Below are 26,828 nucleotides of genomic sequence, written 5' to 3'. Positions count from 1 at the left end.
AAAGCTTGATATTTATGCAGTATTTAAATATTTAGAGTATATTTGGAATAAATTCTCCAGATTTTTATATAAAGGATTATTTAAATGCTCAAAATGATTGCTTAACAATTAATCTCTAAAAAAAAAACATTAATGAAAGATTCTTATTTTCATTTTTATTACGTAATAACCAAGTTTACCTTCAAATCATTCATATCAAAATTATACTAGCTTGGCATTATATAATTAAAAACAAATACAGTAATTTCAAGAGATGTATGCTTTCCACCAAATCTTTTGTCTGTTTTTATGAAGTCAGCCTGAATTATTGGTTGTCCTATTAGTAACCTGGGCAAAATGGAGAATAGGTGGAGGCACAACACTTCTCCTTCAAGAGGAAATGATGTATGGATAGTTTGGGATTATAAAGAATTTCCCTTGAAACATATGTGTTTGGATATGGCTTCTTCAGTAGTTACAGTTATGAAAATTTCTTTAAAGGACAATTTGTGACTGTAGATAAAATATTTTGTTTCTGCAGAGTTAGAGCTTTCTGAGCAGATTTTATTCAGACTTGGAACCTGGGCTCAAAGAGAAGCCTTCAAAGTTAAATTGTGACTGAATAGATAGTGAAAAACCATCCAGAGTATATATTAGTTTGCTAGGGCTGCCATAACAAAATACTACAGACTACAGGCTTAAACAATGGAAATGATTTTCTCACAGTTATGGAGGCTGGAAGTCCAAGATCAAGGTGGCAGTAGGTTTGGTTTCTCTTGAGGTCTCTCCTTGTTTTGGAAACTGCCACCTTCTTGCTGTCTTCACATGACCTTTCCTCTGTGCATGCACATCCGAGGTGTCTCTTCCTCTTACAAGGACTCCAGTTCTATTGAATAAGGCACCCACCCTTATGACTTCACTTAACCTTATTTACCTCTGTAAAGGTCCTATCTCTAAATACAGTCATATTGGAAGTTAGGGCTTCAACATAAGAATTTTGGAAAGACACAATTCAGTCCATAACACAGATGTTCACATCTCCGCTATGCACAGTTCAAGAGGGTATGAGAATGGAGACCATGGAGACATCTTTGGGCTGTAAATCTGGAGACACAAGTCTTGTCTTGCCCCTACAGACATATATTTACATTCCAAAGGGTAAGAGTGCAGGATCCTTCCCAAGGAGAATTTATTTAAATTAAGGAGGTAAGATTTATCTTCCTTTCTCTGGAAGAGAGGAGGGCTTCCATACAGCTGTCCTATATAGGGCCCCAGATTCATATTTTGAGGTTCCTCATCGATAGTACTAAACGCAGTATATGTAGACTGTTATCAATCTGATAAGCTGTTATCAGTCTGGCTCTTATTAGTCACAGCACAGGTGAGAATTGAGAATTAGAGTATGGGAAACCAGTGTGGTTATTAAAAGTAATAATTAACTCTGTTGCTGCTCCAGAAACTGTACTTTCAGTACAATGTGGATAAATATAACTTAACAGACATGTATTAGCTGATGTTTCTTGAAACTGAATTCTGTTTAATTCACATTTTTTGGTTATATTATGGTCAGAGGCCTGGGGTTATGAAAACCTGTGTCTTAGAAGCCAGAGTTCAGTCTCAAGTGATTAGATGTTTCCTTTTATATTTTCTCCTAGGCTAAATGGGGCAAATTATCTAAGTAATTCAATTTAAGGTGATAATAAAAAAGTCCACTCCTGTGGGTAGAGGAAATTGTAAATCTAGTAGTTCAGTAGTGAGGTATGAGCTGAGGCAAAAACTGGAAGTTATATGTGAAGAAACCAGACCCTGTAAGTCAGGAAATGAAAATTATTACAAAAGCAGAAACAACTAACTCTGGGTTAAAAAGAAAAAAGAAATGGTGAAGCCATTTCAGAATTGAACTTTTACAGTTTTTTGAACTTTTTTGTTTGCTAGGTTAATAACTTCTGATAAAAGAAAAAGTAGAGTTTTTTTAATTTTTATTTTATGTTGGCGTATAGTTGATTTACAATGTTGTGTTAGTTTCAGGTGTACAGTAAAGTGATTTAGTTATATATATATCTATTCTTTTTCAGATTCTTTTCCCATATAGGTTATTACAGAGTATTGAGTAGAGTTCCCTGTGCTCTATAGTAGGTCCTTATTGATTATCTATTTTGTGTATAGTTATGTGTATATGTTAATCCCAACCTCCTAATTTGTCCCTCTCTCCAACCCACTTTTCCCCTTTGGTAACCATACATTTATTTTCTAAGTCTGTGAGTCTGTTTCTGTTTTGTAAATAAGTTCATTTGTATAACTTTTTTAGATTCCACATATAAGTGATATGTGATATTTGTCTTTCTCTGTCTGACTTACTTCACTTAGTATGATTATTTCTAGGTCCATCCATGTTGCTACAGGTGACATTATTTCATTCTTTTTTATGGCTGAGTAGTATTCCATTGTATATATATGTACCACAACTTCTTTATCCATTCATCTGTCAGTGGACATTTAGGTTGCTTCCATGCTTTGGCTATTGTAAATAGTGCTACAGTGAACATTGGGGTACATGTATCTTTTCCAAGTATGGTTTTCTCTGGATATATGCCCAGGAGTGGGATTGCTTGATCGTATGGTAGCTCTATTTTTAGTTTTTTAAGGAACCTGTGTACTGTTCTCCATAGTGGCTGCACCAATTTACATTCCTACCAACAGCGTAGGAGGGTTCCCTTTTCTCCACACCAAAAGTAGAGTGTTTTTTAAAAATTCATTTCTTTTCAGTCCTCAAATTTTTTTAAAATTGCTAATCAGATACTGCCCACACTGAGATTGACGTATACATGGATCATAAGGTATATATATATAGTCAGAGAATGCAAAAGCTAAGATTTTGCAGTCTATAAGCATTGGTTTATTAGTGATGTTTTTCTTTTCTTATTTGCCAATTTCTAATAAAATGAAATTGGAGGAGAGATCAGTTAAAGGCCTTCAGAATAGACAGGGACCAAACTAGAATAGTAATATTAAAGAGGAAATTGATTCCAGCGTTTGTGAAGATGAATTGCAAGGACAGTTGGATACTATAGGAAGCAAGGACATGAACTTTTGAGTGTAGATGATGTAGGAAATGTGGATGGGGGAGCAGCTTTGAAAGAGAAGGCAGTTTTAATCAGAAGATGGTAGTATGAGTGTAAGTAGGGACTTGATTCAAACATTTTTTTCCGAAGGAATTGAGACTTGAGCATTCTCTTGAGTTCAGTGAGTGAGCCAGGGAAATGAACCCATTAAGGGTGCAAAGGAGAAAGGGGGCAATTTGTAGGACAAAGTTCTGAAGAAGGCAGGATGAAGATAATAGTTTTCTTTTTAAAAATTAACATTTATTACTGTAAAAAAATCTAATGGTACACTCTTCATTATTCCAGTCCTGATAAAAATAAGAAAAAAAATTATGAGGTGGAATTTTGTTATTAAAACTCATACTCCTGGGCTTCCCTGGTGGCGCAGTGGTTGAGCATCTGCCTGCCAATGCAGGGGACACGGGTTCGAGCCCTGGTCTGGGAAGATACCACATGCCGCGCAACAACTAGGCCCGTGAGCCACAATTGCTGAGCCTGCGCGTCTGGAACCTGTGCTCCGCAACAAGAGAGGCCGTGAGAGTGAGAGGCCCGCGCACCGCGATGAAGAGTGGCCCCCACTTGCCGCAACTAGAGAAAGCCCTCGCACAGAAACGAAGACCCAACACAGCCATAAATAAATAAATAAATAAAATTAATAATAATAATAATAAATTTAATTTAAAAAAAAAAGAAGCTTATTAACACTTAGACCTATTCCTCTGTCCTGTGTTTAAAAAAAAAAAAAAAAAACTCATACTCCTCATGGTGAATATCATAGTATTTTTTGAGGTGCTTATCAATCTAGGATTGTGCAATAGCCTTCTGATGGTTCTTACTCTCAGTTCTACTATGTCTATATTCCTCACTACAGATATTATAGTGTTCTTCCAAAATGCAATCAGAAATTATGAACTCTTCTTTAGAGTAAATTGCTTCCCCTAAGTGATAAAATCCATATTATCTTCATGATCTTGTCACATTTTCCAGCAGTCTCTGTTCATTGCATAATCTACATACCAACCGCAGTAAGAGAATTCCTGATTTCTTTTATTTGAGGTAGACAAAGTAAATCTCTGTTCTTGGCCAACAAAAGAGCTCAATAAAATAAATATGGTTCTACCGCAAAGGCTAAAATTAGGGATATATATTAATATATTAAAGATTTTGTCTGTATATAATTTGCAATGATCTGCCAGAAATTCCTTACATAGACTTAATTGCCAGATTAATGCCCTGAAGTGAATGTAAACAGTGCATGTAAATTTAATAAGAGCTAAGGACTGTAGTGATAACCCCAGGAGGCAAACATTTCAGAGTTTTACTACCTCATTTCCTGATTTCAGAAGCCAAGGATAGAAACTGGGGGGTTTTTGTAAGTGGTCCCATTCAATTTTTTTCCCCTTTTTCTTTGGATTCTAGGAACATTCACTTTAATATCTAGTTGATTTTTAAAAAATGTAATTGTACCTAGTTAATATCAAACTTTCCTCAAAAAGTCATTATAGACACAGTCTTTGTGTCTGTGGTATTGTGGGAAATTAAGGGATGGGCAGAGAATCTAAGTGTGCCTTTTTGTGCCTACCTCTCTACTCGCCTAAGCAACGTATCCAGTGAGTTCTCAGAGGTCACCAGCAGTAAAAGGAGCAGGCTTCCTTGGTGGAGCTACCCCAGGAGAATATTAAATTGCTGGTTAATCTGCAGAAATCCTGGGGCAGGCACTATACTTCCCACATCACTGGTTAGTGGGACGATGCTGAAATATTATTGAGAAGGACCTTTTGAGAAGTCTTAGAGACACCCAGGTGGCTGATATCTGGGGTATAGAAAAAAAGACTGGGATGGAAAGTAGGGAGAACAGACTAGTTATCTTCAACTAGGACAGTGCGTGTGGGAGCAGAAAGGAGGTAAGAGATACAGGACATTGGAAAAGCCAAGGAAGCAGAATTAGACACATAATTGCCCCAAATCTTATTTTTTCATTTATTAACTAAAGCTATTCAAAATCTATTAATATACAGAACTTTTGTTTTTATTTGAAATAGTGATTAAAGATTTTGGTTGTAGTGTATCTTTTTTTTGGATTTTTCCCAATATCATTTGGGTTGTACCTTCACTGGAAATTTATAAGCATTTATGTGATTTAGCTGATTGCCTTTGTGGGAGTCAGTGTTGTGGTTAAGTGCACAGACAGAGCCAGCTGGCTGAGTTGAATCCCAGCACTACGTCCCAGCTCACCACTTTTTGGCTGGGGGACCTTGGCTACTGGCTTAATCACTCTGTAAATACTTCCTCTTTAAAACTGAGATGAATAATAGTGTCTACTTCATAAAGTTGCTATGAGGATCAAAGGTGTTAATATATGAAAAGTATTTAGGACGGCGCCTGGCACATAGTAAGCAAGATCTAAGTGTTAGCTATTGTATTTACTTTGCATTGACTACAGTACTCAGACAATACATTCCTTGAAGCAATCCTTATAATATGTGTTATTAGGAATACAGCATACTCTATTTTGACTTTTAAAGGGAATATATGCATACGGTAAAACAAAACTGTCCAATACGATAGCCACTAGCCAGTTGTGATGATTTAAATTAATCAAAATTAATAAAATTAAAAATTCAGTTCCTTAGTTGCACTAGCTACATCTCAAGCACACAATAGCCACATGTGGCTATTACCTATGAAACTGGACAGTGCAGATACAGAACATTTCTGTCATTGCAAAATGTTCTATTAGAGCCGGCAGATAGTGAAACCTCCCTCCCATTCCTACCCCCAAATCCTTCCTCCCAGCGGTAATCCCTGTTACAGGTTTCTTGCACAGCTTTTCATGGCTCAGGCACACAATTTTTTTTACATAAATATTATATAATTTGCACTGTACTGTGACTTATTTTTGTTTGTTTTAAAATACACTAACTATTGATTTTTTATTGATATATAATTGACATAACATTTCATAGTTTTAGGTGTACACCATAATGATTTGATGTAAGCATGTATTGCAAAATGATTACCACAATAAGTTAATATCCATGTATTGATGTTTGGAATATGTCAGCTCCCTACATTTAATCAATTAACAGTTCAAAGATTTAGAGCATCTGATATTTGGCTTAGGAAGCAACAATTCAACTATAAGAAATACGGATCTTGTTATATTTGGGAGCAGGTGGAAGGAATGATCTACTTCAGTTTTCTTTCTTGCGTGGCACATGCTACCCACACTGATGTGAGTTAAGCGAGTTGAAAGTGATCATCTCCCATCAGCATGGCCAGGAATTCTGCAGCTCCTGTCCCCGTACCACAGAGATCTCCTGCGCTGTGGGAAAACCCTGCATAAATGCTGGGGTCACTGTGAAGATATCTCTTTACGGGTTGGGAGGCCTGCCCCCGGCCACTCCTAGGCTGCGGAAAAGGGGACCCGGCGGTCGGCTCGGACAGCTTCCCTCCAGCCGGAGGAGCGCGAACACGTCCGCCCGCTCGCGGAGAGCGGCGCCCCCTGTCGCCCGGTCAAAGAGGCGGCGCGGGCTCGCGGGAGGTCGGCAACATGGCGGGGCGGCCCGTGGCCGCCGGCACCTCGCCGCCGGACCGGGACCGAGCAGCGCCCAACGTGGTGGCGTGGATCTCGCAATGGGCAGACGACCACCTGCGTCTCGTCCGGGTACCGCAGACCCGCCGGTCGGGCAGGTGGTGGGCGCGGGCTGCGCGGCTGAGCCTGAGGGAGACGCGTCCTGGGGAGGCCCGGGCAGCGGACCCGCCGGGCCGAGGAGGCATGGAGGGCCGCGGGGGAGCAGCTCGAGGGCCGCCCGGTCAGGGCAGCGTGTGCGGGGCCGCGGGGGCAGTTGGGGAGGGCCGGGCAGAGACCAAAGCAGGGCACGTAACTCCATAGGCCTGCGGAGAGTGGAGGAGTTCGTTTCTTTAATGCAGTGAGAGGCCACTGGAGTTCCAACAAAGGGCGGGGGTGGGGGTCGGGGAGGAGGGCTGCATCTTCGGCGACTAGACGAGAGAGGGTTGTGGTGATTCCTTTCTTTCTAACAAAGAGAGGAATAAAGGGGGCTGCCTGCTTCGTGAATGGTGTTGGAAATTGATGACATAGAGGAGTTGGGATAAATGAATTGTTAGGGAAATCTAGGGAGCTTTTTGCACGTGTGAACTTGAGGATGCCCATGAGACCTCTAAATGGAGATGTGTGAACTTGAAGATGGTCATTAGACTTCTAAACGTAGCTGTAGATGTTCTAGGCAACTGGAGACAGGAGTCATGTATTGAAGGGAAATCAGAACTGGGCGTATAACTTTGGGAATGGGCTGCATAAACCTTGAGTAGTATTTAAAGCTTGGATGATGTCTTGGAGCCAGTCAGAAAAGCTCCTGAAGAAGCCCTAGAACTGAGACCTGGGGGCCTCTCTAACATTTAGAATTTGGGGCATGAAAAGGAGGTCAGCAAAGACTAGGAAGGAACAGACAGGGAGGAGGAGGAAAATCAGGAAAACCAGGTGTCCTGGAAGCCAAGTGGAGAGTATGTTTTCAGATGGAATGATGAACTTCGTTGAATTCCGCTGGAAAGTTGAGTAGGATCATCAGCTTTGCAAATACTTTGCAGCCAAGCAACACAAGAGCCAGGACCATGTCTGTTTTCACTCACCAGTGCAGCTCAGTCCTTAGAGTAGTAACTACCACTTAGTAAGTGCTAGATAAATATTTGTAGCATTAATACAGTATATATATATATGTGAATATACATACACATGTATGTTAATTGACAAGGCCTTGGTTCTTCCAGTTAAGCAGGAAGAGATGCATTGGTTATTACAACTTAAAAAAATAACCTCATCAGCATTGGGGAGGAAACAGTGTTAAGTTAGCACATGGATATTTCATTCCAAATAATCCAATCACAGAATGTACCCTTGTGTATATTTTCAACTTCATCTCTTATATGCTTAGTTGTATTTATTGAAGGAAAGCATGTTAGATTACCACTGTTGAGGGAATTATAGGATCCTTATTACTTAATTAAACTCCTTTAGGTCTGTTTCAGTTTAAACGAAGCACTTTAAAGGCATCGCTAAGTTTTCCCCAACTGTTTGCAACATGTATTTCCCAAGTGCTATATTTTAAGGTTTTGGTGATAAAGTTTTCTACCAGATACTTAAATTCTGCCTGCAGACTCAGGGTTATGGAGTTCCTGTGGGCCTTGCAGAAGAAGTATTAGACTAATTCATGCATTCAGGGAACTCATGGTTAAAGCAATACAATCAATAGAGAGCAGTACCATATTATGTATATAATTACTGTGTGTGCCAGTTTGGTTGGAGAAAAAGGGGAAGATTAATGGGCGGGTGGGCAGTTAGTTTTTTTGGAAGAAGTAGACCTTTAGTTGAAGGATATGCCTTATTTGGGCAGTTAGGTACAGGGAGGATTTTTTTTCTGCCTTCTAATTAGTACTTTCACTATTGTGAATAATACTTAGGATTAATCATTAAATCTCTTTTTGAAGAACATCAGCACCGTAATGGCCATAGCTGGAGTAATGTTACTTCTAAGAAGTGTTCGACTGGTAAGTTAAAAAAATGAAGAAGACATTATGATAAGCACCAGACAGTTAATTTTTCTCACTTCAAACGAGAAGGATGATATCTCAAGCAGTGTATCATTTTGTTATTCATATTAGAAGCTTTTAAATAGTATTTTAGAACAATGAACATATTTTAAGATATTGGTTTAAAAGTAACATACACAGGATTTTATGGAAAGTAATTGCACAGCCTGTATTTCCATAATCATTTTTCTTCCTGCTTAAAAAGGAATCTGAAAAGGATTTAATTTGCTAGAATAGTGTAAACACTAAATTTGCATTTCAGATGTTGAAAACAGTCAAAAGTGTTTCCTATGGTGGTATTAAATTTAAGTCGCCGTTGAATTATGTCCCTTAGAACTAAATAATTTATGCTTTCATTTAGTGTATTTTTTTGCCCTTTCAATAATGTATTAATAATAGACATTGTGGAAATCCATTTGATAATTCAAGATTTACAAGTATTTTTTAATACACCTTATTGTTATCATAGGATGTAATTTCAGTGTCATGTTCAGTGTCAGTGTCATGTGTCATCCAACTGCGATGGATATATTGCTTCTATAAATATTTATTTCCTACACTTATCTTTATATTGTTTTGTATTATCATTGACTACACCCCATTACTTTATCATACTATATCTTTTCCAACTGTTGCCTTTTCACCCAGACACCAATTTCAAAACTTTTGTCTCTCTTTTCCCTTCTTTTTGTTTTAGTGCCTTGCACTCATCTTTTTAAACTGAGAGGTAATTGACATACAGTGAAAGTGTAAGTTTAAGATGTACAGCATAATGATTTGACTTACACACCTCATGAAATGATCACCACAGTAAATTTAGTGAACATCCATCATCTCATATAGATACGAAATTAAATAAATAGAAAAAAAATTTTTTTCCTTGTGATGAGAAGTCTTAGAATTTCCTCTCTCAACCACTTTCATAGATAACTTACAGCAGTGTTCATTATATTAATCATGTTGAACATTACATCCCTAGTACTTATTTATCTTATAACTAGAAGTTTGTACCTTCCAAGTTCCCTCTTCCCCTACCCCCACCTCTCCTAACCGCAAATCTGATCTTTTTTTGTATGAGTTTGTTTTTGAAGTAAAATTGACCTACAACGCTATGTTACTTTCTGTTACACAACGTAGTGATTTGATATTTCAATACGTTTCAAAATGATCACCACGAACGAGTCTAGTTACCATGTCACCATACAAAGATATTGCATAATTACTGACTAAATTCCCCATGCTGTACACTTCATACCTGTGACTCATTTATTTTGTAACTAGAAGTTTATCTCCTAGTCTTATCTCCCTTACCTATTTCTTTCCTTCCCTCCCTCCCCTCCCCTCTGGCAACCACCTGTTTGTTCTCTGTATGTATGACTGTGTTTCTGTTTTGTTGCATTTGTTCATTTATTTTTCAGAGTCCACATATAAGTGAAATCATACAGTACTTGTCTTTCTCTGTCTGACTTATTCATTTAGCATAATACCCTCTAGGTCCATCCATGTTGTTGCAAGTGGCAAGATTCCATTCTTTTTTATGGCTGAGTAATATTCCATTGTATATATACATACCACATCTTCTTTATCCATTCATCTATCGATAGGCATTTAGGTTGCTTCCATATCTTGGCCACTGTAAATGATGCTGCAGTGAACATGTGGGTACATACATCTTTTCAAATTAGTGTTTTCATTTTCTTTGGACAAATACCCAGGAGTGGAATTGCTTGATCATATGGTAGTTGTATTTTTAATTTTTTGAGGAACCTCCATACTATTCTGCATAGTGGCAGCACCAATTTACATTCCCACCAACAGTACATGAGGGTTCCCTTTTCTCCACATCCTCACCAACACTTGTTATTTGTTGTCTTTTTGATAATAGCAGTTGGGACAAGTGTGAGGTGATATCTCATTGTGGTTTTGATTTGCATTTCCCTGATGATTAGTGATGTTGAGCATCTTTTCATGTGCCTGTTGGCCATCTGTATACCATCTTTGGTATACATTGGAAAAATGTATCTTTAGGTCTTCTGCCCGTATTTTAATCGGGTTGTTTGTTTTTTGATGCTGAGTTGTATAAATTCTTTGTATATTTTGGAAATTAAGCCCTTATTGGATATATCATTTGTAAATATCTTCTCCCATTCAGTAGGCTGCCTATTTGTTTTGTTGATAGTTTCCTTCACCGTGCAAAAGCTTTTTAGTTTGATGTCCCATTTGTTTATTTTCACTTTTGTTTCCTTTGCCTGAGGAGGCATATCCAAAAAAATATAAGACTGATGGCAAAGAGCATACTGCCTGTGTTTTATTCTAGAAGGTTTATGGTTTCAGGCCTTACGTTTAAGTCTTTAATCCATTTTGAATTTATTTTTGTGCATGGAGTGTAGTCCAGTTTCATTCTTTGACATGTAGCTGTCAGGTTTTCCCAACACCATTTACTAAAATGGCTGTCTTTTTTGGGGTGGGGGGGCTTGAACTCATTTTCAACCTTATATTTAATAGGCTCTTTCTTATAACACCTCCATGATTTTGTAAGTCATTCATTTTTAGCCTATGTATATTTTTCTAGAATGGAGCTTTTGAAACTTTAGTTCTTTTCGTTCTACTTTTTTCATTTTCTTATATCTCTACATTCCATGACATATCTGTATTTTGAAGTTTCCAAAATTGCCAAAATATTAAATTATCTGATTAAGAGTTTAGGGGAAAATAGTGCTGAGGGATCATTTCTCTTGTTAGCCCTTAAAAAAACACATGAATCAATTAGAGATCATTTTAAGTTTTTTGTTATTTTTAGTATATAGTTCAGTACTTCACTTTGGTAATATTAAAAGCAGAGTGTGTTACTGTTTATTATTTTCACTTTTATTCTCACTGACTTTCATTCTTTTTTTTTTTTCTCATTGACTTTCATGTCCTAATCCTGCTTATGTTAGGTACATCATTGACTTATGCAAATTATTCAATGATATATATATATATGTATATATATATATATATATATATACATATATATATATATAGTTATGAGGTTATTTATTTTAGACTTAAGTTTGGTGTCTTTTTCTTAGATTTTATGGTTTTTGATAATAGTGATGAGAAGAGCAGACTAAGGAAGAGAAAAAGAACATTGGAACATTAGTGGATAAAAAACTCTGTTATAGAACAGTTGGAGAGGTTTAGCTAGAAATAAGAGAAACCCCAATCAACAGTGGCTTAACCAATTAAAAAGTTGATTTTTCTCATGTCACAAGAAGTTTGGAGGTTAGAGGCTGCTAGCGTTGCTTCCCTGGCTCAGTAACATAGAATTTAGGACTGTCTGATTTTCCTTGCCTTTCCTCATGGCACAGATGGCTGCTATAGCAGGCTGCTCAAGGCAGGAGGAGAGGAAAAAGGAAGGAAGGTGCTAGCTGCATCTTTTCCTTTTATGCAAAAAGCAAAAACGTTCCCGGAAGCCCTCTGTAGACCTTTGCTCACATCCTTTTGTCACATGGCCACCTCTAGCTGGGGAAAGTAGGCTGGGCAAGTGGCCATTTAGCTTTTCCACCCCATACAGAGCATGTTGGCAAGGGAGAAGGGGTTTGGGAACGGATGTTGCATTGATATCTTGCCACAAGGAGCCTTGATAATACCTCTCCAGCTTTCTTTTTGGATTGCTGGTTTTCTCTCCTTCTTCTTCCCTCTGAGAGCTTATCAGTTTCTCATATTCTTTCAATTACAGATTGACAATTCCAAATTTCGTATTTAAAAATAAAAAAGATTATTAAGTTCGGTACTGTGCTGAGCACTTTATATATATAATTTCATTTAATAGGTAAAATAATTCTGTGATAGAGGTATTCTTATGCCTAACTTTTATAGATGAGGAGATGGATGGTCAAAGAAATAACCCTCACAAGTTCATCCGGCTAGTACATGGCAGAACTGGATTTCATATGACATCTTCCTGAATTTAAAACCCTTATTATTTTCTCTTCACTGCGATGCTTCCAGCTTTTGTCTGTTTGCCTTTAGGACACGCCCTTCACCCTCTGAAGCTTGGGCATAGCACCCTTGTTAGTGGGATCATCTTTCTGCCTGCTCCGGAGAGCAGGCTGTGTTTATCACAAACTCAGGATTTTTTTGTTGAAAGATGTCTTCCTCAGGTGTTCCTATCCTTTCCATTTTGACCCTTTAGCACTTACACTTTATATTAAACCTATTCACGTGTTGCTCTATAGTTGTTTTCTGGTTTTATGCATATTGTCTTTTCCTCTTCCAGATAATGCCTTCTGTGTCACAGAAATGCTGCATTGAACTTTTGGCTGTTGAGGGATTATTGGATTCCTCCCATCATGAGGTAGATGCAGTGGGATCTGCCTTTAGAGGTTCTTCACATAGACTGTGAGCTTCTTGAAAGTAGAACATTGGGGTCTACGTTTTTCCATTTCCTCCCCTAGCTCCTTAATAACTTCCAAAACTCCAAGCATCAAGGCACACTTTTGCCCTTTTATGTGTATCCTTTAATGAAAACACCTCAGAATTTAAAGGATGGACCTTTAGTAGTTGAAGACATCTTTAACGTCCCTCTCTACTCCTTCTAAGTCTTGCCTTCCTTGTGCAAAATACTCTTGGTTTTCTCATGTGATGTAGTTTCCAGGCTCCTTACCATCTTTTTTCTCCTCTTCTGGCTTTGTTCCAGTTCGATGAAGTCTTTTATGAAATATGACACCCAGAACAGCCTGATAGATTCCACTTAGAGCCTGATTTAGAGTATTCTCTCCCTCACCTCCCTTGTTCTGGATCCTGCTCCTAATAATGTTGCTTTGGGTGGAACTTTGCAGAGGGGAGTGGTGAGGGGGTGGGCAAAGAGGAGAGGGAGTTTGCACTTTTTGTTTTTGGCAGCCTTATCACACTTTCACTCATTTTGAGTTCACAGCTAACTAAAACCTGTAAATCTTTTTCATATATGCTACTTTATTCTCTTGATCCTTTAGTTTGGGAGAATACAGGGGCAGACTTTTATGTTGTAGCCATTCATTCTAATTGTCAGGATCTTTTTAAATACTAACTCTGACTTAGTATTCATACCCTTCCAAGCATCAGACCTGCTGATGTTCGATCCTTATGCTCGCATTCAAGTCACTGGTGATCATACTAAACAGGAGAGGATCCAGGTCAGAGCCCCGTGGCTTACTTACTCCTAGAGTGCCCCTCCCACTGACATTAACTCATCATTGCTACCCTAGCGATGTCCCAGAACCATACTGGGAGCCATCTGCATGGATGTTTAGCCCACATTTCTCTGTCTTACCCATAAACTTTTCGTAGACAACTTCTGTCAGGTGACTCACTCAAACTTTTCATGTGTGTTTGATTTAGAATTTCTCTTCCCTTTTGTTTACATTCTGCATGTTCCACGTTCTTGACCGAATGCTGACAGTACATACCGTCAGAATCTTTTTCCTCACAGTGTTTTCTCCAGAAGAAGCAGTCACCTCCTTTTTATCTAGATTCACCAGTTGTTAACATTTTTCCATGGCTGTGCTTTCTCTCTCTCCCTCAGTGAAACCATTTGAAAGCAAGTTGCAGACATGATGGAACTTGTCCCATAAGGACTTCATAGTGTGCTTCCTAAGAGCAGGGATATTTTCCTACGTAGTCACATTAATATCACAGCTAATAAATTTAACATTTTTGCAGTAATATCTAAAATCCAGTTCATATTCATATTTATCTTCTGAAAATATCCTTTGTAGCTGTTTTTTTCCCCAGTCTAAGGTTCAGTCCAGGATCACACACTGTATTTAGTTGTCATGTCTCTTTAGTCTCCTTTAATCTAAACTTTTAGTTCCACTTTATCTTTATGTTTAATTTTTGTCTGTCATGACACTGCCATTTTTGAAGAGCCCAAACCACTTGTCTTAGAGAATATCCCACAGTCTGGATTTGTGTTTCCTTGGTAGATTTAGTGTGAACAAGAAGGTGACGGTGTATACTGCTTCCTGTTGTGCCGCATCAAGAGACTCACAGTGTCCGTCTGTCCTAGAACATTATCACATCTAAGATAATTAACAACTCCTTAGCATCATCTAATACCCAGACCATATTAAGAGTTCCTTGATTGTCTCAGTGGTGTCTTTTTTCAATAGATGATCTGTTCAAATCAGGATTCACACGGTCCATATATTGCGTTTGTTTGTTATATCTCTTATGACTCATTTATTTTATAACAGTCTAGACCCCTGCCCCCATTTTTTCCCCTTTACACCATTGATTTGTTAGAGTAACCAAGTCATTTATCCCATTTTTAATGTTCCACATTCTGGATTTGTCTGCTACAATATTTTTCTTGTTTGAAAAAAATTTTTTTAATGTTTAGACCAACTTTACTATCTTAGGAAGTTGGGTACTCATTTATCCTTCTGCCTGTATGAGGCTCTCACCCAGCCATGATTATGAATTAAGCTTGTCTCTATAGTACTGTTGATATGGAAGACACAGGTATAAAATGTTGACTAACTCCAAGGTGTTAGGTATTTAAATAAATTCCTAATGTTGGCCTTTTGGGAGGGGCCTTTTTCTCCTATGAGATAAAAAATAAGGAAAAAACCTTGTTGATTAGTAGTCAAATTTAACTTGCCTCAGTTTTGGTTAGGTTCTCCCAGCAGTACCTGCATGAATAGATGGTACATCTATAGTATAGGATAGTGACTGTTTAGCCAGATTTGTGTGGTGCCATGTTCAGACTCACTGCTTTTTGATGGATTGTGTCATATTTCGAGGATGTAAGCTTTTAGAAGTTAGGAGTCTGTTTAATGTTCTCTATATAGTAGCTTGAAATAGTAAAATAATGACTAAAGATTTCTAAATAATGTTCCCATAAACACTTTCTGTTAAATCTTATTAAAATTTTAATATAAAATTAAGAACCAAATTAAAAATGTTCAGTGGTTTTATCTTCTTTAAAATGTTTAGAGAATTTGACATGCTTAATTTTAATATGAAAATGGTAATAAAATGTTATATTTTTCTCCTTGTAAATCAACAGACATCAAAATTCACAAGCTCTTCAGATATTCCAGTAGAATTTATAAGAAGGAATGTTAAACTACGAGGACGACTGCGCCGAATAACCGAGAATGGTTTAGAGGTTGAACATATTCCCATTACTTTACCTATTATATCTTCATGGAGAAGTAAGTAAGGTGCAAAAATAATAACACTAAATAGCTATTTTAATGTTCCGTTATTAGAAGTTATTTTAAAAATAGCAAAAAAAAGTCATTTTAATTTTTAGTAACTCTCCATCATCTATGAGGGAAAGTCCAAATTCTTGACTTACATACAGGAACTATTTAATTTGGCTCCAGATTTCTTTTCTTCCTTCCCTCCTTTTCTCATTCAACCACTCAGTGGTTCTTTCAGGCATTCAAGCATTTATTCCACAAATATTGAGCACATGTTATGTTCTAGGTCCTATGCTAGCCGTACGTGCGGAGTGAAATAAACAAGACCACTCTACCCCTTGGAGCTTATAGTACAGGTGGAAGATGGGCAACAAACAAATGAAAAATTGTCCTAAGAGCTATGAAGAAAAGGATCAGGGTATAGGATGAGAATTATTGGAGGTTGTGTGAAGGACGAACCTACATATATGGTGGTCAGAGAAGGCCTCACTGAGGAGTTGCTATTTAATCAGATACCTGAAGAATGGAAGGGGGCTGGCTAGGAAGAATATGCGTGGGGATGAGTTGGCTCTTTTGGTAAGCACGTGACGTGAAGGCTCGTCTGGCCGGGGCATAGGGAAGAAGGGGACAAGAGACACCAAAGGAGGCTGGAGAGCTGGGCAGAGACCATAGCTTTGCTGCTGCAATTCCCATTTCTCCCTGCTTCATGGCAAAGCCCCCAGCCACACAGACATGCCTGCTGCTTCCATGTGTTCTCATGCCCTGGGCATAGTTCTTTGCCCAGAGTGACTTGGCTCCTGTGGATTCTTTAGGATCTAACTCAAATGTCAGCTCTTCTGTGAAGCTCTCCTTAACTCCCAAGCAGAATTAGCCTCTTTCTTTCCTATCCCCCAAGCAATTTGTACACACTGAAATTACAGTACTGAAACACATTTTCCTGTTAATTATATATCTAGGTTTATATCCTTCTATTAAACTGTGAGCCCCTGGTGGGCAGGGAACTTTTCTTATCTATCTCATTATTCACAGTCCCTAGAAAAATAATTGTTAGCCAACAGAGACTTGGCAAAATTTGTCAAATGAATTAACTGAGTTATATTTAAAGATCTTCTTAATATTATTTTACTGTTTTGAAGAAACGGGTTCTTATTTCTTTAGCCTCAGATGAATGAATACCACTCTGTTCAATTAGATAGGGCTGCAAAGGAATAAGATTGATTTTTTTTCCCCAAACATACCTGACATGATTGACTTCTTTAACAAATCAAACAATATTGTTCCCTAGAGAAAGATACCTGAGATGTTTATTTTTTGGCCATTTCAGCTCTAAGCATGGTTTATACTTCATAAGTCCTCTACCTTCTCAGTTGTTGTAATAATGCTGCAATAATTTAAATCTCTCCTGTCTGAAATAGTGATGATTCTTTAGTCCTTAGACAGCAAGGTCATCACTTGTGATTGTCCAGGCTGTACATCGCGCAGTTCCAGGGATGGTGCTCAGTGGGAATCTGCCCTGGAAGTCGAGCAATGCTACAGCACTCTAACTGCCATATACACATATTGTTATTAATGGGTTTCACATCAAATAAAAATGTTGATCAAGTTGGTACAAACAATCAAAATTTTAGAGCTGAAAGGAAACTTACTTTTCTCCCCCACTTATTTAAATATTTTCTATAGAGGTTAAAGGCCATGTATGAAGCCATCTACCTAACAGTTGATGAAATCAAAGGTAGAAAACAGATTTTCTGCTACCCAGTCCACAACTTTATGCATAGAGATGCAAAAGTTAAAGAAACAGACATGTCTTATTCGTCCCAACAGATGATAACCAGTACAAATGTCACGGTAGTGTTAATACTTTTTGTAACTGAACATAAATTGTTGATGTTAAAGAGATCATTTTGCATTTTCATTAGTTAAACCTATTTACTTATAAAATGGCTGTAGAACTAGAAGGTTGCTTTCCAAGCATTATTTTGAATGATATAATAAGATGTTACAGCATAATCTTTTTCATTTAAAAATAGCTGTTAATTGAAAGCTCCTTATGTTCCTTTCACTATTTTTACTATCTGGCCTGTAGGGTAGAGATGGACTTTTATTTTTTTAAATTTTTTATTTTTTTAATTAATTAATTTTTTTTGGCTGCGTTGGTCTTTGTTGCTGCACGCAGGCTTTCTCTAGTTGTGGCGAGCAGGGGCTACTCTTCATTGCAGTGCATGGGCTTCTCATTGCGGTGGCTTCTCTTGTTGCGGAGCACAGGCTCTAGGTGCGCAGGCTTCAGTAGTTGCAGCACACGGGCTCAGTAGTTGTGGCATGTGGGCCCTAGAGCATGTGGGCTTCAGTAGTTGTGGTGCGTGTGCTCAATAGTTGCAGCACATGGGCTCTGGGGAGTGCGGGCTTCAGTAGTTGTGGCGCACAGGCTCAGTAGTTGTGGCACATGGGCTTAGTTGCTCCGCGGCATGTGGGATCTTCCTGGGATCAAACCCGTGTCCCCCGCATTGGCAGGCAGGTTCTTAACCACTGCGCCACCAGGGAAGTCCCAGGGATGGACTTTTGATTTTATTGTAAGGAGGGCTAAGATTCAGGCTCCCCAAGTTAAGGCCATTCTAACCAAAAAGATTTAGCTCAGATAACTGCATCAGAGTAGAGTCTGTGTGGTGTAGTAGAATGTGTATTGGTGTGGAGAGCTTGTGTTCTGTTTCTAGTTTTGGCTTATGGTTTCCACCACCATCAAAGAAGAGAATTATATTTCCAAGACTGCTTCCTCATGACTATTCTGTGATATCCCTTCCTTCCATGATCTTATCTTTGGTGTGTATGATGAGGAGGCAAACACACACAGAGCTGAAAATTTTTATGAAGCGAAACTCTTAGGACACTTCATTTCTTCAATAAATGTTTACTGAATGCCTGCTGTTTTGTCACAGTCTCAGTATATAGTGGCAAACAGTGGATGTGATCCTACAGTAGTCACAAAACCTTCAGTCTAGTGAGGATATTACTCAAAGCTTCTCCTATCCCGGATGGTAAAAAATAATCTTTTTGACATATGTGATACTCCTGTCTTGTGAAATTGTCCATTGTCATGAATTCACTTATAATGTTTTCTAAATATAAATGTTTACTAAATCGAGGGTATAAATCAGTTGTTTTTCTATCATGTACTATCTTTATAAAAACTTTAAGAATATTTAATCATGAAGTTTCCGACCCATCTGATGGAACAGAAATATAACAGACCCCTTAGTGGTGATTTGCTTCAGTATTCATCTTGTGTCTGCAGTTTTCTCCAGGTGCCCATGGTCTTTCCCTTACTTGACATACTCACTTCCTCCTCCTCCTCCTGCCTCTCTGTTCATTCTGCAAAACCCAAGTCCTGCTCTTGGGTTCTCCCACTGGAGCCCATGTTGCTGTCCCCTTATAACCTTTGGCGTTATCTGTGTCATCCAATCCAGTATGAATTAGGCTTTTTTAAAATATGTGCATAAAAGATTTGTTGAAGAGCTGGTAAGATAGAGGGATTCACACAAAGCTAAAATTAGACATCATAAGCATTAAAAGTTGCATCTCCTTTTTCAAAAAAACCTCAGCTGTTTGGGCAAAAATATATGATGGATATAACTAACCTTATTCAGTAGATTAGTTCTTGGAAGATTTAGTTTTAAATTTTTATTGGCCGCATCATATTTTAAATGCTTAATGGGGAATTGCTAATTTTAAAGGAATCCCAGTGACCTTTTGTGAAGTGAAGAATTAGGACATTAATACTTAAGGTTGATAGTGTTGACTTAGATTCATGTTTTTGGTCCCCAAAGTTTTGGTCTTAAAGACTAGAGGTTGTTTTATTGGAAGACAGCTGGTGTTGATGGCAGCATTAAAGGATTGAAGAGAGACCTCAGGATCTTCAGGCTTCTCTTAACTCATTATGTACCAATGATTTGAATTCATCTAGTCTTTATTATATGTTCTGCCTTAATCTAATTTGTGTATTTACTGTGTCACAGATTTTTCTAAGGACATAATCCTACTTACAACTTTTGATACTTCTCTAACTGAAACTCTAGGACAGGTTTCAAGAACCCATGCCCTAAAGAAAATGTTTTTCTATCATCAAATAATATTGTGGCAAGCTTCTAGGATATCTTCCTGAACTCAAGTATTACTTTTTCCCTAGCAATTAAATGAACTTAACTTTATACTTTCAGCTACTTGTATAAGAGTTTAACATATGTTAAATGTATAATTTCTTTCCAAAAAAAGTCATCAAGATTTTTTTTTTTGTCAGCCATTATCCTTTATGGAAAGTTATAAACTTTTTCTACAATAAAATCCTGTTATTAAAGTTTAATTGGTTAAAATTTTATCAAGAGTTTGCCCAAACTTTCTTATTACTATGTTACTTGGATAATAAATTGATAAAATCCTGTCTGGAAGTCAGTTTTGTAAAATGTATATTAAAAAAATAATGTTGATATTAATATTTATTGAGATGGGAAAGTATCCTCAGTACATTAAGTGAAAACGCAGTTTATACAGTCCTATTGGTCATAGGAGCTTATATTATTGAACGACGTATCTTGTAGTATTACGTGTATGTGTGCATAGAAATAAATCTGGCAGATTTTTTTAAAAAAGGTAAATTGTTTAAACCCTACATCCTGTTCTGGAGCTTACTGAAATGAGTTTTTGAAATTATTCCATCTGTTACATACTTGTATTGTTTTAAAAGACAAGTTGACTCTAGAAATGAATGGATCTATATCTAGAGAGTCTGGGTATTTATAAATAAACATAATATATCCAGTTGTTTTTTGGAGCCCAAATGACTTTGGAATTTGCTTTTGTAACGTGGTATTAAAGCTAAAACTCTTTTCTACCTAACCCTTTTAGAAGAGCCATGTGGTGCTTTGCTGGTTAAGTTGGCTGGAGTAGAACTCACTGAAACTGGGAAGGTGTGGTTACAAAAAGAGCTAAAACCTTCCCAAGTAGTATGGTTCCAACTTCTTGGAAAGGAGAATTCAGCACTCTTTTGCTACCTTTTAGTGAATAAGGTAAGTAGTGTGAAGAAATAACTAGCAATATTTTATTCTTATTATTTAATACATAAACTCCTCATTAATCAGAACCTTGAATATATAATGAGACTGAATTTTTTTGTCTTTTTAAAGTACTACTCACGTGATTATGTATAGAGAACTAGATGTTTTATATATAAATTTTGCTATAAAATTTGTTTATTATAGAAAAAATTATGTTTATATGTTTATTATAGAAAAAATAGAAAATTAAGAAAAAGTAAAAAAACTTCAAATTATTAATGACTCTGGACATTGCCAGTTTAAGGAGTATCTTATACATTTATTTATGGACATTATATCACACTTGTTATTATAAACCACTTGTTGAGTGCGACTTGTCAACTGGAAATTGCAAAGAGCAAGGGTGTTTTCTGAAGGTAAATATTGCTCATTCTGGTCCAATACCTTGTAGATAGGTATGCCTTAACGTATAAGTCTTCGAATTATAAAAACATTGAGCATATTTAATACTACTGGGCATATTTAAATACTTTTCACGATCAGTAGTCAGTCATCTGAAGACATTGCCTCGGGTTCCTTACCTTTATGATTGGCCATTAGCCATTCTGTAACTAGGGATGCCTTAGAGCTTCATTACTGTTGCCCTGTCATGTCTTGAGTCCTTCGATGTGCCTTCTTCCAAATTTCTTTTGGTGGACAATTACTGAAAAAAGAACATGGAAAAATAAAATAGTTGAAATGTTATTATAACAGGATTGAGGGTAATTTTTCTTATTTTTAAAGTTCCTTATTATATAACAAACAAGAATAATCTGAAGAGAAAAATAACCTCACATTAAAGTGATTAGAATTGTAACCATTTTAATTATTAAAAGCTTTTTGAATTATTAATAGAACACCTAATGAAATCCATTAATTTTTGCATGTCCAGATCACATTCAGTTCTTTTAAAATAAGAATTATCCAATAGTGATTGGTTGAAGCATCTTACACTTGACTAAGTTGATAATACAAAAGTATATAAAAGATCCCAAAGGCCTTACAAAAATATTAACTTCTCTTTTCAATTGAGGAGTATATATTATTTATCCTCAAAACCCCCCCTATGGAATCATTTTATTCCCATTTACAGGGGGGACTCCGGGTAACCAAGTGGAAGAACCGCTATTCAAGCCCAGCTCTTCCTGGCTCCTGAGCCCACACTTCACCTTATCTGTCTTTACCTTATACTCTTTCCTACAAGGTGACCAAATTATGCTTTATGCATATTTCGGTAACTTACTTCTGTTGAATTTTACTGTAGTGTGAGGTTGAATTTTAATTATTTTTATTTTGGTTCAGCTCATTAAATTTAAAACACTGAGACAAATATGATAATCCCTTTAAAACTGTATTTATTAGCCGCTTATCATCATGTACCAAAAGCTACTGCATTTAAAGGAACAAAAGGTTACTTTATTCCTTTAGATAGTCTTAGAAAATGTTTCCTACTTTAAACCTTTAGTTTTCACATTAAAAAAATTTAACTGTGAATTACTTGTCTAATGAAGCTATAAAATTACTAATACTTTGTTTAAATTAATCTTGTTAGGTTAAAATCCCACAAGGACTATGGAAATAGCTAAGCGGGATCTCCGTTACACTGTAAATTAGCGAGAAAAAAAAAAAAATCCCATTTATCTGGTTTCATTAGGCAGTGAGGTATGAATGAAATTTCCTGAAGGGTGAAGATTCAAAGGCCAGGACTATTTTTATGTTCATTATTTTACGGGACATCTTTTAAAAATGTATTTACACGCCAGTGCCTTCCTCAACACTGGAATTCTGAACCTAAATTAACAGTTCAGTGATGATTCATTTCATTTTGTGTTTGTCTGCTTTTTAGTTTCGTTACTTTTCTTTAGTTTCTCTTTTGCTGTGGCCTCCTGTCATTTTACCTATCTGGTGTGTGCTCCATTTCCCCTCCAAACGACAACAATAAAAGCAAAAAACCCTTTTCGTACTTTATTGCTTCTACACATTTTTGGGTAGGAGACCAGTGAGCCTGTGGAGAACGATATGTTATAAAAGAGTCAGTTGTCTTTGAGCAATGGTCTCTTCTAGTAATGAAATTCTTGGATTTAGCGTTAACTGTTTTAAGCTCTTAAGGACCCTTTTGCATTTATACTTTTGACTTTTATTTGGAGGACTCAAGTTGCAGAATGACTGATTTTAAAGTAAATAAAGTGTTACAGGTATGCTAGTAACTTTATTAAATAATTGGCTTGTGTTATTTTTTTATTCAAGGGTAGATATTTTAGTGTGAGTCTGAATGAAGAAATTTTGAGAAGAGGCCTTGGCAAAACTGTTCTCGTTAAAGGGCTAAATTATGATTCTAAAATCTATTGGAGAATTCACAGAAACTTACTTAAAGCTGAATTAATAGCCTTAAAAAAAGGAGAAGGAATATGGAAGGAAGAATCTGAAAAAGAAAGTTATTTGGAAAAATTCAAAGGCTCCTGGAGAGAAATATGGAAAAAAGACAGTTATTTTAAAAAAATTGGATCAGATTTCAACTTGAAAAAAGAAAGTTATTATGACAAATTTAGAGGGACTTATGAAACATGGAAAGAAAACATGAATAACTACTCCTTAATACTGAAGTTCAGAGAACTTCTGAGTCGCATACACTTTCGTAGAAAAGGATGAAATATTCCAAGAGATCTGGAGGTGACCTACTCCAAAAAGAATAAAATATAATGGATAAATATAATGGATATTTTTCATTGAGTTGAAATGGGAAATTTCCCCAAATGATCAAAGTTGCATTCTAATGTATTTAAATATTTAAGAGATGATTCTTATAAATGTAATTTCAGAATAATTTAAATAAATTGTGATTAATGTAATATCTTTTTAGGAAAAATGAAACGCTCTATAAAAAGTTATCAGGTTGAGTGCGATATACATGTAGTGATAATATATGAAGAGAGAGTTTAACTATTGGCCATTGTATTATTTTAGTCATTTTGGGCAGCCATATTTAACTTTTGTTTAAAGAGAGTATTTGTTTACTTTTGATTACTTATAATAAAGGGACTCTTTATGCATAATGTCTGAGGCTGCTCTTTTCTCTCCACTGCTTTATAACTGCTTGTGAATTTGAGGCAGAGCTACAAGAGAAGGTACTTAGACCATTTTCTACTAGTAAAGAGTGGCTTATTTCTACCTGTTGTTAGATGAGGGGGATAATCCTGAGGACAAAATCGTGAATGAGCCGAGGATGGCAGCACACAGGATAAAAAGAATAGGGATGCCTTCTGACATTGTCGAGCCCCTAAGGGCTTGAACTCTCTTGCCTCCCAATTTCTTATTACACGAGATAGTAAATTTCTTTATTTTTAAAGCCAGTTTTAGTTGGTTTGAGGAAGTGATATACACACATACTTGCTGCTAAAATCCTCCTGACAGTATAAGCTTCTTTCACAACACCAGCAATAATCCACCCACAATGTGTCCAGAAGTTTTTCTTTTTTTATAATTATTTAATTTATTTATTTATTTATTTTTGGCTGCGTCGGGTCTTAGTTGCGGCACACGGGCTCTTTCTTGCAGTGTGCAGGCTTCCCTCTAGTTGAGGCGCATGGGCTCAGTAGTTGTGGCGTGTGGGCTTAGTTCCCCTGCAGCATGTGGGATCTTAGTTCCCTGACCAGGGATCGAACCTGTGTCCCCTGCATTGGAGGGCAGATTCTTTACCACTGGACCATCAGGGAAGTCCCTCCAGAAGTTCTTCTTAATGACTTGTGATACTGACCAAAGTCAGAGGTATCATCTGGCCTAAATAGTTGACTCCTGTCAGAATCAATAATACAGAATGAGAAGTTTACTGCTGCTACCTGATTAAAACAGGAAACTGCTGCTTTCCTGTTTAAAACATAGCAAAGTAGATTTCTCAACATTTTCTAATTAAACAACATTAATTTTTAGTGAGGTCTCAAATCTTCCAAAGATACTTTTTGTGTGTGTGACTTTATTTCATCATCTTTGGGGTAGGATAGGAAGTTATGTGGTAGTTTTTATTCCCTGGGTCTAATGCCTCAATAGCTTTTTGTTTTGTTTTAAGAGGATGTTTTATTTATTTATTTATTTATTTATTTATTTATTTTTATAAATTTATTTTTTTAATTAATTAATTAATTAATTAATTAATTTTTTAAATTTATGGCTATGTTGGGTCTTCGTTTCTGTGAGAGGGCTTTCTCTAGTTGTGGCAAGTGGGGACCACTCTTCATCGCTGTGCGCGGGCCTCTCACTATCGTGGCCTCTCTTGTTGTGGAGCACAGGCTCCAGACACGCAGGCTCAGTAATTGTGGCTCACGGGCCCAGCTGCTCCGCGGCATGTGGGATCTTCCCAGACCAGGGCTCGAACCCGTGTCCTCCGCATTAGCAGGCAGACTCTCAACCACTGCGCCACCAGGGAAGCCCTATAAATTTATTTATTTATTATTTTTGGCTGTGTTGGGTCTTCGTTTCTGTGCGAGGGCTTTCTCTAGTTGCGGCAAGCGGGGGCCACTCTTCATCGCGGTGCGCGGGCCTCTCACTATCGCGGCCTCTCTTGTTGCGGAGCACGGGCTCCAGACGCGCAGGCTCAGTAGTTGTGGCTCACGGGCCCAGTTGCTCCGCGGCATGTGGGATCTTCCCAGACCAGGGCTCGAACCCGCGTCCCCTGCATTGGCGGGCAGATTCCCAACCACTGCGCCACCAGGGAAGCCCGGATGTTTTATTTTTATGTAGAGATTTTAACAAGATTTTTATTTAGGGATGTTAAACTAGTTTTGTGGCAAGCTCTTGAGCCTTTTTTTTTTTTTCCTGGTTTGCCTCCGACTGATGTCAGATCTCATCACAGTTATCACTGATGGCCTCTACCAGCTTTTGTCTTTCCAGTTAAGCTGTGTGCATGTGGGGCTGGTGCAGGTCTTTCTGGGGACTAGGTGACCTGGTCTAATCTTTCCCTTGAAGATATAGTAGGGAACCCTGATCAGACCAGTTTGTTTGATGGTCCAAGGGCAAGGTGAACTAGATAATTGCAGAGAGGCTAGATCTTTGTCACTGGAGATGGTTATAACAGGGCCATTTGAAAAAGTGGAAAAGTCCTTTTAGGCTGAATTTTTGACCAAAGCCCAGGTTCTTTACTTTTTTCAGATAGAGGATTTACTACTTCTTAGTCTCTTATCTTCAAAACAACAGGGTCTATGACCACCGTTTTCTCCTTGACCTTTTTTCCTTTTGGTATCTTGGGTATTTAGAACCCTTTTTAAATATATTTCTATCAGATGAGTTTAGTTCTTCTTGTATTTCTAAAAGGTTGAATTTTTATGGCCCTTTCAAATCTATTTTGTCTTAGATCCACATTTCCTTTTTGGGGTTTCATTTGTTTTTCATGTTTCAATCATACTTCTTATAGATGCCATGTTGACAGCAATACCAGCTTTATCATAATTAATGGTGAACAAAACTTGGGAGAAGAGTGAAAACTATGCCCATATGTATCATTGAGCACTGTCATTACTGGCAGCTAAAAGCATATTCCAGCAACATCCAAAGGAAGAAAACGGACAACTAAGGGCTCCTTACATGTTGCTTTGTGTTTGTTGTGTTGGTGTTTCTGTTAGTTCCATCCGTGAGACAGAGGGACAAATACTGGCTCTTCTCTAGCACATGGGACAATTACTGTTCAGTGAGGGCTCCATAAGGGCTCGCTATCATAATCCTCAGGCTTGGGAGAGTCTTAGCTCTTCTTTCCCCACCTGCTTGACTCCCAAGGCAGTCTAGTCCACAGCCTTTGACTGCTGGATTCTCACCGTCTGGGATGGGAAGGACACTTGAGTTTGCTTCTGGAAGGTGACTGGGCTTGGTTACTCCACTCACTGTGTATGTTGGGGCCT

General features: G+C 37.4%; 1 protein-coding gene across 5 annotated transcripts; it reads left to right on the top strand.

The window, feature by feature from the left end:
• The first annotated feature begins 6,614 nt into the window (after window positions 1–6,614).
• On the top strand, window positions 6,615–23,990 carry C4H3orf33 (chromosome 4 C3orf33 homolog). 5 transcript variants are annotated; one of them, XR_005019727.1, is made up of 7 exons: window positions 6,615–6,747; window positions 8,586–8,645; window positions 12,952–13,029; window positions 15,721–15,868; window positions 20,756–20,916; window positions 21,138–21,320; window positions 23,191–23,269. XR_005019727.1 is itself a non-coding variant. In XM_036851037.1 (6 exons), exons 1-6 carry the CDS (start codon window positions 6,634–6,636, stop codon window positions 23,590–23,592), a joined length of 963 nt encoding a protein of 320 aa, XP_036706932.1. In that variant the 5' UTR covers window positions 6,615–6,633; the 3' UTR covers window positions 23,593–23,990. The 5 variants fall into 5 exon arrangements, 4 of the variants coding, with proteins under 4 accessions (XP_036706932.1, XP_036706934.1, XP_036706935.1 ...); XM_036851037.1 differs by lacking the exon at window positions 21,138–21,320 and having other exon boundaries at window positions 23,191–23,990; XM_036851039.1 differs by lacking the exons at window positions 12,952–13,029; window positions 21,138–21,320 and having other exon boundaries at window positions 23,191–23,990.
• Window positions 23,991–26,828: the final 2,838 nt, after the last annotated feature.

The sequence above is a fragment of the Balaenoptera musculus genome, chromosome 4, assembly GCF_009873245.2.
Source record: "Balaenoptera musculus isolate JJ_BM4_2016_0621 chromosome 4, mBalMus1.pri.v3, whole genome shotgun sequence".
Classification (NCBI taxonomy): Eukaryota; Metazoa; Chordata; class Mammalia; order Artiodactyla; family Balaenopteridae; genus Balaenoptera; species Balaenoptera musculus.
This window is presented reverse-complemented; position numbering and strand designations above follow the sequence as displayed.